Consider the following 16,574-nt stretch of genomic DNA (forward strand, 5'->3'; position numbering starts at 1 on the left):
AGCTTACTTGTAGTGTTCATTACCTCTAGTGTGTAAATGACATTAGTAATGGTTGGCCTCCTCAAAAAAAGCCAACTCCGGCCAAACCTTTGATTTCAGTTTTGTACAGAGAGGGAAGAATTAAAACTTTGTATCTCTATCTGTGTCTACACTGAGGAGATTCGACCAGGATTCTGACGCTGCCACGGATGGCGCACGCGCACTAGCGCCACCTCGTCCCAATCTCCTACTGGCAAGTCACTGGACGTGACGCCACAAGTTGGAGATTTTGATGAGTTGGACATTTTGATGAGTTGAACAACGGCAGGAAAGCACATTTATTGAGCAGAATGGAGAGTCATGTTTTAATTGCTCTCTGTGTCTTCCTGTCTCAGTGACAACTGCACCCTCCAATTTCCTCAAGTCTCCGGGACAGGAAATGAGGGAAAAATCTCATCAGTAAGGACACAGACAAGTTCTGACCCTTACCCACTCCATGCAAAAGTAGAAACAAGGTTTTCCCTGGAGTTGAGAACCTTGTCATTAAATCAAATGATTGGAAGTAAAATTGTTAAACGATGGAGAACCTTGCCAGGTATCCTTGTCATATTACACTGTGTCCTGGACACAGAGTACTCTATTGAATATCCGTAGGCGGCGTGGGTCCTGGATCTTCTGGAGACATTGAAGTAGCAGGTACATTGTGTGCCACGGACGGTGTTCTGAACAAGGAGGTCGGTGTGATCCCCCTGGTGAAGAGAGGGCAAAGTTGTAATATTTGTTCAGAGGAAACCATAGAGCTCTGGTGTTGACACAGCTGTAAATCGTGCTAAGCCTTTGCCACTTGGGACAAGTAGATTGTCTGCTGCTAGTACTATGTCTGCTGTAGAGAAGAACAATTGGAGAAGAGTCTCTGCTGCCCTCAGGTATACCCTCAGGTCATGCATCCTAAGCAGCCCTGACTTTATATGTGAATATCAACCGCACTTACAGAGCATTTATAGTAGATCTAAACCCAGTCCCTATCATCGCATATAAGCTTTTCACATGTTAATTATTTCAATCTGTTTATATCTGAAGCTTTATTAAATAATCTCCGATGATCTTGCCATGATGGTCCTTGTTCGGATTCTTCACAGTGTCATGTGACATACCTGGGGGTCGCAGGTGGCAGAGCGATGACACGCGGACGAGTTGTCAGCACCACTTCCCCTCGGTTGGCTTCAATCATGATATTCTGTAGAGTGTTCTCCAGAATGGACTCTACCAGCTGGCTGAACAGCGGAGCCCTGAAAGACACAACGAGTACCCAAATACTGATATAAAAGACCTTCTGTATGATAGAGCGCAACTCATTCAGAATAGGAAAATGCATTTCTCACAGGGGTGAGATTTTTATAGCTTTTTGTATGCGGTGGTAACAGTAGGGTGGCTCAGTGATCAGCAGTCGGACCCTACAGCGCCAAGTCTTTCATTAATTTCCCATGAGGTCTTTTTTTATGCTCACATTGAGTACAGTGTGAATTACCTTGTGCTAGCCAAAACCATAGCCACAAAGTAATAAGTCCAAAACCATAGCTGCAAGATACCTAAATTGTGACTAAAATGGTCATAAAGAGACCAAAGAAAAATGGGAAAATCCAACAGTACTGAAAGTGCAATGATCTGTAATTTCAGATACAACATATTTGCTCACCTGGACAAGTTGCTAGGTTGCAGATATGTGTTTGCAGTGTCCCAAGCAGACGTTACCCCCATCAGCCTGTCTGCTTGAAGCGGCAAAGCTGGATGCAGCTATTGTAAATCCACCCAGATGGATCAGTGAGTCCGTTCAGACCATGATTTTTTTGAATGACTAGCCCTAATGAAGAAGCATTGTAGGCCTGTAACCATTTTTGGAAATATACCAATCACCTGTCTGTATCTGGTCACAAGTGTTCCCCTCACCTATTGTAACTATGTACCTTTATTTTCCCACCAGCCATGTGCCGATTCTATAGTGGTGTCTCATCTGGGTTGGTATCACCTAAAGTTGCATCCAAGCCTGCTGTACCCTAACCAAGCTGATGTGGTGAATGAATGCAGCTCAGGACAATTTGTAGCAATATTAATTTTGCTCTAGTTGCATATGTTGTGGCAGTGCGTGGCAATGCCACGGAGTATGCTGGCAACACAGTCACCCTGGCCTCTTAGCCAGAGGGGCTGAGAGGTCACGGAAAATAAATAGATTTGCAGGGAAGATGCTGGCCTTCTGGTTTCTTCTGTTTTTTCTGGATTGTGGCTCTGAAGATTTCTTTAATAAGGGGGTTATTCACAAAAGGGTGAAGGGTTTGGAGAAGGCAGGAGAAGTGAACAATTTCGGCCAAAATAGCTGATTTGGAAAAATTCTCCAATTCAGCTCACTTTCTAAATCAGTTATGTTGTCCTAGGTCAGGGGTGCCCACGATTTTTTGTGTTAAGATCTACTTTTCAAATGACAAGCTACACGAGATCTACCAACGAAAAAAAAACCTCCCTCGCTCTGTCTCTCCTGGCTGTCATCCCTCGTTTTCTCTCCTGGCTGTCTCCCCTCGTTTTCTCTCCTGGCTGTCTCTCCTTGCTCACTTCCCTGGCTGTCTCTCCTTGCTCACTTCCCTGGCTGTCGCTCCTTGCTCTCTTCCCTGGCTGTCGCTCCTTGCTCACTTCCCTGGCTGTCTCTCCTTGCTCTCTTCCCTGGCTGTCTCTCCTTGCTCTCTTCCCTGGCTGTCTCTCCTTGCTCTCTTCCCTGGCTGTCTCTCCTTGCTCACTTCCCTGGCTGTCTCTCCTTGCTCTCTTTCCTGGCTGTCTCTCCTTGATTTCTTCCCTGGCTGTCTCTCCTTGCTCTCTTCCCTGGCTGTCTCTCCCCGCTCTCTCTCCTGGCTCACCTTGCTGTATTTTGCAACAAGCTGTGTAAACTAATATTCTTTGATGTAATACATAGCACTACAACCACCAGTATCCACCAGAGAGGTGTCGGGGAGCTGGGCTCAGCAGACTCAGGCTAATAGGTAATTATGTGTGCACAGCTAAATAAATATACCAAAATGGAATAAAGGGGCCGCTATTCACACCCTTCCTGATCTACCAGCATCAGCTTTGAGAGCTACTGGTAGATCACGATCTACCTACTGGGCACCCCTGCTCTAGATTGTTCACTTCTCCTGCCTTGTCCAAACTCTTCACCCTTTTGTGAATAACCCCCTAGTGTTCTGGGTGGGATGAAATCTCCAGTCCTGAGGTCAGGTGTTGCCAGTGGTCAGGTGGCTGAGAGCAGCCTTATTAAGTGCCCAGCCCAGAGCTCAGGGGAGAGTTGGTGGTGTGTGCTGGAGGCACACAAGGGTCAAGCCAAGCCAGTGGTGTGTGGGTGTGCAGGAGTCACACGGCCACAAGCAGACTTGGGTGTGTGCTGGATGCATGTGGAACAGCCAGGGGAGGCTGGGGAAGGTCAGTGACACAAGGTACCTGGTGGACACACTGCGGAGAGAGCAGTGTGAGTGCTCATGAGGGGTGAGCAGTGTGAGTATCACACAGAGGTGTGCTGAGGACTGTATATGCTGAGGAAACGCAGATTATTATAAGAAGCACGTGAACTGTTATGTTTCATTTATATTGAAGAGGAATAAGGACTGTCCTGTTTATGTTCAAGTTGGCTTCAAGACTGGTCCTTAAGCGCTCACCATTGGGCTATATTCCCCAAACATCACAATATGTAAAATCTAGCAATGTGCCAGGTAGAAGAAGACATGTTGTTTTATGTGGGATTTATCACACTTCAAAGGCTGCACCTGCTGTTGACTCAAAGCAATACGGAGCAATGGGCTTAAAGTCCAACTCCAGGCATTAAAAAAAAAAAAACTTACCATGGTTAAAGCTTTCAGATATTCCTTTGCATGAAAAGTAACCCCCTGTCATCATGCAGGCTTTCCTTTAAACCCATCAAATCTGCTCATTTAAATGCGGGATTAGTATAGTCCCCACTGTACTTCAGGGCCGCACGGATGTAAGCGCTGCAGGTCTCATAGTCCCCACTGTACTTCAGGGCCGCACGGATGTAAGCGCTGCAGGTCTCATAGACCCCAATGCTGTCCTTGTGTCTGCACATCCCTCTCTTCCTTCACATAACACACAGTCCAGGCTTTGTTTTGTGAATGGTCAGCTCAACTTTTCTGCTGACATCGACCTTTTTCGAGCAGCTCTTTGAGGATAAATCACAACAACCAAAACAATTGACTCAAATTGTATTGTTCTTAAATCAGACCAAAACAGTCCACAATTTGGTCCATTGTTGATTAGGTTGGGAAGAAGGAGGGGAAGTCATATAAAAGTCTTCAGAACTTTCATATTAGCTGGAATAATAGATCCCACGGCACTCTTTTCTGGGTCACATGATGTAAAGCCAGCATGTTAGGCTCCTATGGCTTGCAGCAAGTCTGAGTTGGGAGCAACCAACAATCATCAGAGACTTCCTTCACAATAGTTAAGAAACACAGTATATTGAATGGGTGAAAAAGACCAATGAGTCTAATTATTCATTCAGAAAGGAAAAAAACAATGCCGAGTATTTGTGTGAGTACTCATACTCGCCCACATGCTCCTATACTTACCCCCCGATACCAGAACTTCTGGTCAGAGGGAGATTTCCTCTGACCAGCAGTGCCGTGAGGGAACGTGGAGCTGGTTTTTCGGGGCAATCAGGGAGCCAGGCGACGGGTAATGATTTGCCGGCCGGCTTCCTGATTGGCAGGGAAGCCGGCTCCATGCTGTTTGGCCGGCTCCATGCTGATTCCCAGCCAATTAGCATCGAGCCAGCCAAACAGCATGGAGCCGGCTTCACGGCCAAACAGCATGGAGCCAGCTTCACAGGCAATCAAGAAGCTGGGCAGCGTTTCATTATCCACTGCCCGGCTTCCTGATTGCCCGGGAAGCCGGCTCCATGCTAGTGGAACTATTGGTATCGGTACTCGGTATCGGCCAATAGCGAAAGATACATCAGTACTCATACCCGGTACTGAAAAACTGGTATCGGTGCATCCCTAGTTATTAGTATAACTATATATATAAGTAGCAAATATGAGGATCCATATAACGTGTACAGAGAAAGGTGACAAGTTTGGGTTGTGATGTATCAGCGCCCCCTAGTGGGTAATGAAGAGAATAGAGATTACAGAAGCCCCAACGGCCATTCTCACCTTTGTCCCAGATTTAGTTTTTTTTACCTTTTGAACGTTTCTTTCAGTTCCTCTTGTCCCAAGCCAGTTTGTTCTGCTTCACTCTTTCTGTGTTCTGGTGCCGTTATCAACTGAGACGTGGCTGACTTGTCCACTTCCTCCTCTGTTTCCTCTGTCATGGCACCAGACGGTGTTTGTTCTGAACTTAGTTCTTCAGCCAATGGGATGTTGGTAGTTTCAGGGGAGATTTCCTGGCTGCGAAACTGTCTGAAGTACGGCACAGGATCGTTCTGTATCTCCTCCAGAGCTTCATGAAACTGCTTATCATCCAGGAGATTCCTGCGAGAACAACAATGTATATCTTGTAGATGGAAGTAGAATCAAACCATAGACCCACAGCTACTATTGGAATAACAAACACTGCTTTATAAAGAAGAACTCCAATTCAAATCATTATCAGTATAAACACTGCAAGAAAGGAGGTGTTAGGATTAGGGATACACCAATACTGATACTAGTACTTGTACTCGCCCAAATGCTCTGATGCCTTGCCCGATACCCGAGCTGCTGGTATCAAGAAGACGGGCAGTGAGTCATTACACGCTGCCCGGCTTCCTGATTGACTGGGAAGCCATCTCCCTGCTCCTTCGTCACCTGTGACGAGGGAGCCGGCTAGCCAGCCAATTAGGAAGCTGGGCAGCGTGCAATGACTCAATGCATGGAGTCCTGATTGAAGCCAGCTTCCCGACCAATTAGGAAGCTGGGCGCTGCATCATTAAGGTCCCCACACACCTTGCGATAATCGCGGGAAATCCCGCGATAGTACGATTATTGTAAGGTGTGTGGAAGCCGTGCGACCTCTACTACTGTAAGGTCGCACGACTTTAAACTTACGAACATGTTTCAAAACCCGCCGAGCATCGTACGATGTTCTGAGGGTGTGTAGCATGTTCGGAAGATAAAAGCCGGACGGGCCGGTGTGCGCAAGCGCACACTGCCCGTTCGGCATTGCGGTCATCGGAAGCCCGCCCCTCAGGGGGCGTGGCTTGCGATCATCGCAAGTACGATCTGCCTATGCAAGATAGGCAGATCGTACGTTTTTTTAAGTACCTTACAACCATCGCAAGACAAAAGTCTTGCGATGGTTGTAAGGTGTGTGCCCAGCCTTACACGGTGCCCAGCTTCCTGATTGGCCAGAAAGCCGGCCCCATGCTTTCTCGACATCTCATGACGAGAAGCATGGGGACAGCTTCCCTGCTAATCGGCAAGCCAGGTGGCGAGTCATTACACGCCGCCTGGCTTCTTTAATGGAACTTCCGGTATCAGTATTTGGTATCGGCGAGTACCGTAAAAAACGGTTCTCGTACTCGGTACCGAAAAACCGGTATCGGTGCACCTCTAATTTGCATTGTAACTGCGTGTTGAGCCGTTTTCCTGAAGTCTGAAAGATGATATTCCAGCTTTGTCTCCGTTTTCACCCAGAACTGACATGTCATGGCAGCATTCCCCTATAATGCTGAACAGGGACAACCATTGTGTCATGTCACCTAATCACTGCAGCCATGATGTCTGTAGCCATCTCCTGCATTGCCTTGGTGGGTTTTCCTGGGTGTCCGTCTGGTTCTCCTGTCTCAGGCTGAAGGTCCACAGGAATTGCCTTTTCCATCTTCTTCTTGGGTAACCTGCATAGTACATACGAGAAAACACAGCGTTCCAGTGACATGGGGAACACTGAGGGTGCCCACAGGGAGGCAGATTACATGCAGAAAATTCTTGCATTAGACCTTGCTTCTCCTAGCAACCAATAGGGAATCGGCTTTCATTTTTTAGGTTGTTCAGAAAATAAAACACAGAAACTGACTAGCTGCTGCAAGACATAATTGCATTTCAGTTTTCTCTCGTTCTTTAATCCAGATATTTCCCCTGCTGCTAGATGACCTCACTCTGATGGCCAGTGTTATTTAGCCCACTTCCTCTGAGCCCAGGTAATCCTGGATCCGCCCCCAGCCAGTGACTGGATAGTGAAGAAGCAGGACAGTAATGAAATCATCTCTTTGTCACACTGCTCTCTCCTCCTACTAGCATGCTTCTTGACATCACGTGAACCGATTGGCTCCTTGTGCTGTTTCTTCCTCTCACACTCCAGCCCTGCTGTACAGGGACTGCAGGAGGCTGATACCAGGTCAGATTAAGGTAAATACACTGCTTGTATTTTAAAAAATACATTATTGGTGTGTTGATGATTATGGAGCTGCATTCATTTGTGTCTATTATATATATTATTATACAGAATTTATATAGCGCCAACAGTTTGCGCAGCGCTTTACAATATAAGGAAGACATTACAATCACAATTCAAGACAAGATGGTAAGGAGGGCCCTGCCCCTGAGGGCTTACAATCTAAAAGGGAGGGGGAGGTGATACATGAGGAGGGAGCTGTGTGGGGATGAATTGTTTGAGAATGTGATGGTTCAGTGGTTAGGTTGAGGTGGGATGGGCTTCCCTGGAGACATGAGTCTTTAGGGATCACCTAAAGGCAGACAGAGTAGGAGATAGCCAGACAGGTTGGGGTAGAAAGTTCCAAAGGAGGAGAGAGACTCTAGAGAAGTCCTGGATGCGAGCATGGGAGGAGTTGACAAGGGAGCTAGAGACCAGAAGGTCTTGGGAGGAGCGGAGGGGACATATAGGGTTATACTTTGAGACAAGGTTGGAGATATAGCCGGGGGCAGAGTTGTGGATGGCTCTGTAACGGGTTGTCAATATATATCTAAAACAAACTAGAATAAGGAATGGATGAAGCCTGTGTCATGTGTGCCCCATTGGCAGTTTTTATAATGGCTTCCTCACCTAGAGACACAACAGGAAGTAAGAGGAAATCTCTCCAAAGTGAAGGAAATTCCCTCTAATAGAGTTGTCACCAAACCATTGGAGGATGTTTCCTAAATTCCACTTCCAGTGACAGCTCTTAATTTTGGATACTCCCTCACTTCCAATCCCAGTAACAATGATCACCAATACCAACAGACCGAGTGAATCTCCACAGCGGGTTCACAGACAGCAATAAAACCATGACAGGAGTTCTAACCCGTTGGCCTCGTTCATACAGACAGCAAGGGGGCGGTAAAACCAAGCGGTTGATCTGTGGTGTTACTACAGCTGTCATTCTGGTGAGTGTGAGCTCTATCTGACTTGCTGCAGCTTCTAGTGCACATTATGAGGAGCTCAAAGTATGCAGTGAAATCAGAGGAAGCCATTTTAGTCCAGTAGAGGAGCCGGTACAACTGTGCAAGACTGAAGAGGAGGACAGAGGTCGGATAGAAGATTGAAGGGAAGGCCAGAGATCAGATATAAGACTGAAGGGAAGGATGGAGATCAGATATAAGACTGAAGGGAAGGCCGGAGATCAGATATAAGATTGAAGGGAAGGAAGGAGGTCAGATAGAAGACTGAAGGGGAGGCCGGAGGTCAGATAGAAGACTGAAGGGAAATGCCGGAGATCAGATAGAAGACTGAAGGGAAGGCCGGAGGTCAGATAGAAGACTGAAGGGAAGGCCGGAGGTCGGATAGAAGAATGAAGGGAAGGCCGGAGGTCAGATAGAAGACTGTAGGGAAGGCCGGAGGTCGGATAGAAGACTGTAGGCTCTTGGGAGGAGTTATGCAAATATCAAATTGCCTTGAGGGTTGGTTGTCAGTCTGGAGGAGTGGGTGTTCCTAGGCAGGCTGTATTTGCATCCAGCTTGCCTAACGTAACACCCACCTGTGATGCTGAGCCTCCATGATTGAAATAACTGACACAACCAATGAATAAAAGGGGCGGGGCCACGGATAGTCTGGCTGGAGAGGAAAGTGTTAGATGATGCTGGATGTCCTCCAGACAGAAAATGAGGCGGGCTCTATCTGACTGGCTGCAACTTCTAATGTACATTGTGAGAAGCTCCCAGTGTGCAGTGACATCAGAGGAAGAGGAGAGGAGCCGGTACAACTGTACAAGACTGAAAGGAAGGACGGAGGTCAGATAGAAGACTGAAGGGAAGGACGGAGGTCAGATAGAAGACTGAAGGGAAGGACGGAGGTCAGATAGAAGACTGAAGGGAAGGACGGAGGTCAGATAGAAGACTGAAGGGGAAGCCGGAGGTCAGATAGAAGACTGAAGGGAAGGACGGAGGTCAGATAGAAGACTGAAGGGGAAGCCGGAGGTCGGATAGAAGAATGAAGGGAAGGACGGAGGTCAGATAGAAGACTGAAGGGAAGGACGGAGGTCAGAGAGAAGACTGAAGGGAAGGACGGAGGTCAGATAGAAGACTGAAGGGAAGGACGGAGGTCAGATAGAAGACTGAAGGGAAGGACGGAGGTCAGATAGAAGACTGAAGGGAAGGACGGAGGTCAGATAGAAGACTGAAGGGGAAGCCGGAGGTCAGATAGAAGACTGAAGGGAAGGACGGAGGTCAGATAGAAGACTGAAGGGGAAGCCGGAGGTCGGATAGAAGACTGAAGGGAAGGCCGGAGGTCAGATAGAAGACTGTAGCGAAGGCCGGAGGTCAGATAGAAGACTGTAGGGAAGGCCGGAGTTCACCTTTACCTGCATGCTGCTCATTATAATAGCAGGGAGGCGAAGTAAAGGTGAGTATGTGCAGCTGGGGGGTCACGGATGCATGGACAAACCACGCCTTCATTTACACTTTGCCTGAAGCGTATTAACAAAGAAAAACCCTAATTAGAACTTTAGCAGAATAATGGAGTTTTGTACGAGTCACCTGTAATTATGGGCTCACCAACAGCTACCAAGCAAAATAGAAAGTCCATAGTATCATCAGCTCTTCAACATCACAATACGCTGATATCCATCAGAAAGCGATCAGAGACTTAAAACCCGAGTGACATAGGAGGAAATGATGAATTAGTGACGCTTGTATGACTGCAGTCAGTTCCTTGTGAAAGATACCCATAGGCACCACTATTATAAGAACTCCGAGCAGCACTACAATTACTGGTATAAAGGCATTTATTAAACAATTGTCCTCTCCAGCTTTAACAATGAAGCTGCAACAGCTATTTTAATTACTGATATTATTTTGCATAATGAAGTCAGCAGAACTTTCTGTGATCGGTAATGGGAAAAACGGGACAGTTAGGAAAACAATTGTTCTGGAAGTTCATTTTAGAATTTGAAACCAGAGTTATGGAGGAGCTCCAGGCAGATATTAAAGACACAAATACAGTATATGCAGCTCTGTATTCATTACTACGTCCTTAGGGTGACACTAAATTCAGGAGTTAAATCTAGAAAATACATTTAAGTCCCTTAAAGTGATATTAAAGCCTTAAAAAATATTTCCTACAAGGAGATCCACCTTTGATTGAGGCTGTTGCCGGTTTTCTTTAAAAGTTTTTAATTCCTCGTTTTCTAGTGGGTCCCTGCAGCAATCCCCCCCTCCCCCCCCTGTGCGGGCGCCACCATCATTCTAATGGAGGCACCCGTGCGTGCTCATGCTCTGTGTGCGTCCATAGACACAAACAGCCCTGTAGCAGAGAATGCATTAAAGGAGAACTATGGAGTTAGCGCTTTTCCACATAGTTCTCCTTAGGGTAACGGGAGGACACAAACTAGCGTCCTCCCGTCACCCAAAGCTCAGTATACCGCGAGCTGCAGCTCACGGTATACTGAGACGCCGCAGCTGGAACGGATCCCGACGATTCTGTCTGGATCCACCCAGCTGCGTGAGTGACAGCTTGCTCTGCCTATCTAGAGGCAGAGCCAGCTGTACCCGCCCCCTCCCCCGTCCGTTCCACCAGTCAGCGCTGGAGGATCGGACCGGGGAGGGGGGAATACCTGCAGGGAGCCGTGAGTGACAGTCTCTGCACGGATAGATCGAGACAGAAGTAACCCCCCTCCAGAAGGAAGGACAGTGTCAGTGCCAATTCAGAGATGATTGGAGGATCTACAGCCGAGTGATACACAAATAAGATACATTGTTGTTATTAATTAAGGTACCTGAATGCATTTTTAAGATTTTATCCCCGAGTTTAGAGTCACTTTAAATCTACAGAATTTTAGTATAAGAACCTGAATTCGGCTGGTTATCGGCCTCTTAGGGTCCCTGTACAGCAGAGCTCAGATTGAAGGTGGGAGAAGCAGCAGAAGGAGTTCATCAGTTATGCTGCAGTGCAAGTAGCATGCAGATAGGAGGAGATAATCTTAGTGAAGGAGAGATGAGCTCATGAATCTGATGCTTCACCTTTCACTGATCAGTCACATGCTAAGAGCGGCACAACACCTTTCCAAAGAGGTGCATCGCAGGAAGGCGCACATTACTGCAACATACATCAAAACACATTACATTTCTTAGCATGTTGAGATGTCATTCATTTTAAATAGGGAATGCAGCTTCATTGCACATGTGCTGCAGCGCACCACAACACACAGTAATGCACTACCGTGTGTTGTGGTGTACTACGTTGCCAAAAACGGTGCTTGTCTTTTTTGAGGGGGAAATTCTGGTGCATTGCCAACCTATTTATGTATTCACTAAATTAGAAACATTGTAGCCCCCTTAGCTCATGCAGAATACAATGTTTGTTTTGTCTAGGGTATGATCTAAAAAAGCAATACTTCCCTTACGCCAGGGTCCTGCTTTGGTTGGGTCACTCCCGCCCACATTCCAAAGTCACCGAGTACAATGTGGGACCGACGCTGGCCATTGGGCCTGCATTGTACTTGATGACATCAGAAAAACAATGCAAACCTTTTGTGTATCTGGCTATCATTAGAGGGAATATAAGCTTCAGTGCACTACAAAGTCACAACAGAAAATGACAGTCATTTAAATAGTTTGGCTAGTAAGAATGCGGGGATCCACTCACTGCTGCTGGAAGTGACGTTGGAAGTCATTCGGGAATTGGTTCAGAAAATCCGGTGGGTGGTGGGACCTGCCCGTCACTGACAGGTGAAGCTGGATAGGCAAAGGTGGCTCAGGCCGGACCCGCAATTTTTTACCCTCTTTTTGTGCCTGGCGGCTCTCCCTGTCTCGGCTGACCGGGGGTCGGGTGTAGTCACCGTTCTTGATAGGTGGTAGAGTCTGATGGCAGAATACAATTGTTACATGATGGCATACGAGTTGATGAAACGATGCACCCTAGGGGTCAAATACTCTAGGCACGACTCTGTTGGGCACTGCTTGTTTTCTACATGATTGGGTAAACAATGCCACCTTCAATCTTATTAAACGCTGCCAGCTTCTATCTTATTTGAAGTTGAAGGGATAAGCAAATATTGTCCTCATACAAGAGTGAGCTGTATTCATACTTGAACCTTGTTGAGCTTTGTGTATTTCTCCCAGATCTGCGCAGCTGTGTAATCCAAACCGGATGTGAAACTTGGAGCTCCCTGTAATAAAGACCAATCAGTGCTGCTCTCCCTCCTTGTGCAGGGTGACCGGTCTTGTGTCCGCCCCTCCTGTAATAAAGACCAATCACTGCTGCTCTCCCTCCTTGTGCAGGGTGACCGGTCTTGTCTCTGCCCCTTCCTGTAATAAAGACTGCTCACTGCTGCTCTCTCCTTGTGCAGGGTGACTGGTCTTGTCTCCGCCCCCTCCTGTAGTTTTCTGCAGACAATCTGTAGTGCGTAGGCTGACCTAACAATCCCCTGACTTAAATAATTCCTAACTTACTAATCCAGAGCCTATTTGCAGATAAAGGGCTCTTAGTTTACCTATTTCCTACTTGTTCACTGTCAATGAATCAGTATTGAAGCCAGAGACATTGACAGTGAACAAGTTAAGTGAACCAGTTAAATAGCATTTTCAGAAGGAGGTCTTCTTTCCGAGTCACTTGGCTACATCATATCTACTAAGCTGGGAGGAGACACGTCAATGTAAACTCTGATTGTCTATTGGAAATTAAGCAACCAAATGCTTATGGCTCATAGAAAATAAACTGTAATTATCATCTGTAATTACATGTCTGTCATGTCACATACGTTGTGCTGATCATGAACTGGCTCACCTTGTATCGTTTAATCTCAGTTAGCTGGTGTCTATCTTGGCCTCTTCCAGGACCACCGGACCTCAGACAGCTCTAGGAACACAACAAACTATTGAAATATACAGTATTCTATATTTATACAAGAACTAGTATGAAACCAGTCCCCCAATGTCTCCTCTCTCTGGTCTGGTCGGCGTTTGCACACTGACTTCATCACATACAATATAGGACCAATAGTCCTGCTTTGTATGCGAGGATGTCAAGGGTCTGCTAACAACCTATAGTGTTGGAGAGCAGAGGAGACCACCAGAAGCCTGCCAGAGCAAGGGATAAAGTAAGTATTACATCTTTTTCGGCTACCCCTAGACTTAAACATGTAACCCTTGTAGTGCAGGGGGCGGGCACTCCATGGTATTTTTTTTCATTCCCGGAGTTCAACTATAAAAAGTTCACTAAAAAAAGCTCTGTGCAACTATTTTATGAGAAAGCAATGATGGTGTGGAAGTACAATAGCTTGAGCATTGCTCTATCCACCCCAATGGTACCCCACAGCTAGTCCAGCCACTAATTGTTCTAGCTGTAGCTGAATGAGACTGAAGCTGCAATGTTATCTGCTCTCATGGTCAATTGCCTTGAAGACTGATGACATCTTGTGGTGGAAAAGAGGTACTGCGGGTGACTGTGCTGGAGAGAAAGTGAGTATTACAGCCATCGCTGTTTAATTTTTTTGAGGGGGACTAGTTTTAAATGTTAGCATACAAGTGGGCTTTACAAATGTCATACAGTGCCCTTTTTCATGTTTTAGCTGTCATTAGTAATTTCTTATTTGTGAAATGCCAATGGGGGGTCCGCAATGCCATGTTTGTTATTGGTTTGATACTGCGGTGTCATTCAACCTGGATGATTCAAGACATACGGTAAGTGCAAGGTGTCACGATGTCACCTACCGTCTGAAATTTCTTCTCAGCTGGTTCATTAATTGTAAATTCTACCGTCTGCCGCTCCTCTTCTTCCTCCCACTCTCTAACAGCCCGTTCATACTCAGCGAGGGCCTTCTCCATGAAGATCTGGTACAAGGAAAAGCTTTTGGTTTTAATCACATGGTACATGACATTACCTACAAGACACTCGCAGGCTTATTCTGGAAACAAAGCACAAACTGCAGTGACCCTGAGCAACCACTCTTGCTGCAGTAAGCTGTTTACAGCGTCATTGCACCTTGTTAGTAAATAGGCAGATCTGCTTCAATCCTCACCTCACACACCAGCTCCAGAGCGTAGAATGAGGCCTGTTCGCCACACTGAAAGGTGACCACCACACTAACGCTCTCACCCGGCTTCATGGTGCCCAAAAGAGGTGAGACCTGCAGAACCTGCAAACAAACACAGTATCTTAGTGGTTAGCCCTTCTGCCTTACAGCACTGAGGTCCTTGATTTAGAATCCCAGCCAGGACACTATCTTTACATCATATATGTGCAGCAAACAAAAGCAACCAACTTTTGAGATCCAGATTACATACCCGGTAAAAGCTGGAATCTGATTGGTTGCTTTGAGTAACGCAACACCATTTCACTGCATTTTCAAGTAAATGCCGCACACAATCTTCAATAAAAAACCCAAGAAAAACTAAAAATTGGAAACGGAAGCGCCACTACCTGGCGCAATAAATGTGGTAGAGCAGGGTGTAAGCGTAAGTGATGTACTCACCTATGGCTGGGTGAGCATTCGCTTGTACTGCACTCTGTCACCCCGGCGTCTCCACCGCTCTCCAGTCCCCCCGTCCAGGACAACACTTCACTCCACCGCTCCCCAGCACCTGCCACCAGAGGACACCTGTGCCAGCAATCTTCCTGAGGACCGGCCCACCACCCAGGCACGACACTGGCCGCACCGTCATCGCTGAGAGCCGTTCTCCACTATCCCCACGGTGAGTTACAGAAGCCCACCCCTTCTTCACCATTGCATACTTCACCCCCTCGCTTTTGTGTCTCCATCTGCCTTATTGGGTTTAATCGCCAACCCACCCTGGAAAAGAGGGACCGTTCCCACTACTACTCCACTCCACCTACTTCACCTCAACCCGACGATTACAAGCGAATGCTCATCCAGCCATAGGTGAGTACATCACTTACGCTTACACCCTGCTCTACCACATTTATTGCGCCAGGTAGTGGCGCTTCCGTCTCCAATTTTTTGTTTCCCTACAGCACACTTGTTGGACACCCCGGTACAAACAAAACGGAAGCCGCACACCTGCTGCACAACTACGCCCACCCCCCTATATCTATACTTATCACACCACAAGTGACAACCGGTGTACCCACCAAGTACTGCCTCTCTCCCCCGCATTTTCTCCTTACCTCTGACAAGCGCCACACATGGGGTAAAACTCTTTCAATTTTTCAATAAAAAAACAAGAAACTATCCCAATGCACAATCCCAGAGAACAACTTTCACATTTCACCACTGTTGATCTTCCAGCATTCTTTGCTCCACCAGACATCATTGTAACATTTTTTTATGTGACTCCATCACCGATCTAAAGGTTTAAACAATTCTTCTTACTGCAAAAATGTAAATACTTACCTCTCCCACTGCTCACATTGAAAAATGTTGCCCTGTTCCCGTGAAGTCTGTTGGGAAACCAATGCAAAAATAGGAGAGAGAGTTTTTTGCTCTGTTGGGAAACCAAGACTTCGGGAAATATTGATCAGTAGCACCCAAAGCACTCCTGTCATGAACCTTCACATCACTGCAGGACACAGCAGCGACATGGAGGTCAGCGGGAGAACCACTGAGTGCAATGGGGGATGAGGGTTATCAAGCAGACTAGGAGGGAAGATTCGTCATCAACTGAGTGGCGTTTGGCAGCGCTGGCAGCAGGAGAAGTAAATACGTTCATTCTTTTTCACAGTGAGCAGCCTTAGGTCAACTTTTAGATTGGCGACAGGGTCACTTTAACATGTACACTGAGTGGCCAGATTATTATGACCACCCCATCAGTACTTCGTTGGGCCACGAGATGACTCCACGAGATGATGAAAGGTGATGCGAGGAATCTGACACGGCACTGTTGCCCTTCTGTTGTCTTGTACCAGTCTTCCCCCTCCCCCGTTCTGCCCTAACATTGACTAGTCGCTGACGGCCACAATCCGCACGTTCAGACCCAGATTTTCGGCTGACAGTCCGGTCTTTAAACACTTTAACAATGAGCTCCTCTTGAACATTTAACGAATTCTGCTGTTTTGCTGATACTCGCTCCATGGCTCCGAGCGCCAACAATCATCCCACGTTCAAAGGCTGTTACATCGCGTTGTTTCCCCGTATCTTCAGAAACAAATCACTTCTACTGTCGTGGTAACCAACCTGCTTCCCTATTTATAATGGTCTGGCCCTCTAGCAACTTCAGCGCCAAATTATAGCTAAT

The 16,574-nt window shown here is 46.8% G+C and overlaps 1 protein-coding gene across 1 annotated transcript in view; it reads right to left on the reverse strand.

Annotated features, from left to right (window-relative positions):
• Positions 1 to 554: 554 nt before the first annotated feature.
• CFAP65 (cilia and flagella associated protein 65) overlaps positions 555 to 16,574 on the reverse strand; it is a 60,461-nt gene continuing 44,441 nt past the window's right edge. The window contains exons 26-34 of the mRNA XM_018554927.1: positions 14,402 to 14,518; positions 14,094 to 14,213; positions 13,168 to 13,239; positions 12,028 to 12,242; positions 8,356 to 8,358; positions 6,713 to 6,847; positions 5,214 to 5,504; positions 1,134 to 1,268; positions 555 to 728 (exon numbers count right to left, since the gene is read on the reverse strand). Coding sequence (XP_018410429.1) covers positions 617 to 728; positions 1,134 to 1,268; positions 5,214 to 5,504; positions 6,713 to 6,847; positions 8,356 to 8,358; positions 12,028 to 12,242; positions 13,168 to 13,239; positions 14,094 to 14,213; positions 14,402 to 14,518 — 1,200 coding nt within the window. The 3' untranslated portion in view covers positions 555 to 616. The remainder of the gene's footprint in view (positions 729 to 1,133; positions 1,269 to 5,213; positions 5,505 to 6,712; positions 6,848 to 8,355; positions 8,359 to 12,027; positions 12,243 to 13,167; positions 13,240 to 14,093; positions 14,214 to 14,401; positions 14,519 to 16,574) is intronic.

The sequence above is a fragment of the Nanorana parkeri genome, unplaced genomic scaffold, assembly GCF_000935625.1.
Source record: "Nanorana parkeri isolate BGI_ZX_2015 unplaced genomic scaffold, ASM93562v1 scaffold178, whole genome shotgun sequence".
NCBI lineage: Eukaryota > Metazoa > Chordata > Amphibia > Anura > Dicroglossidae > Nanorana > Nanorana parkeri.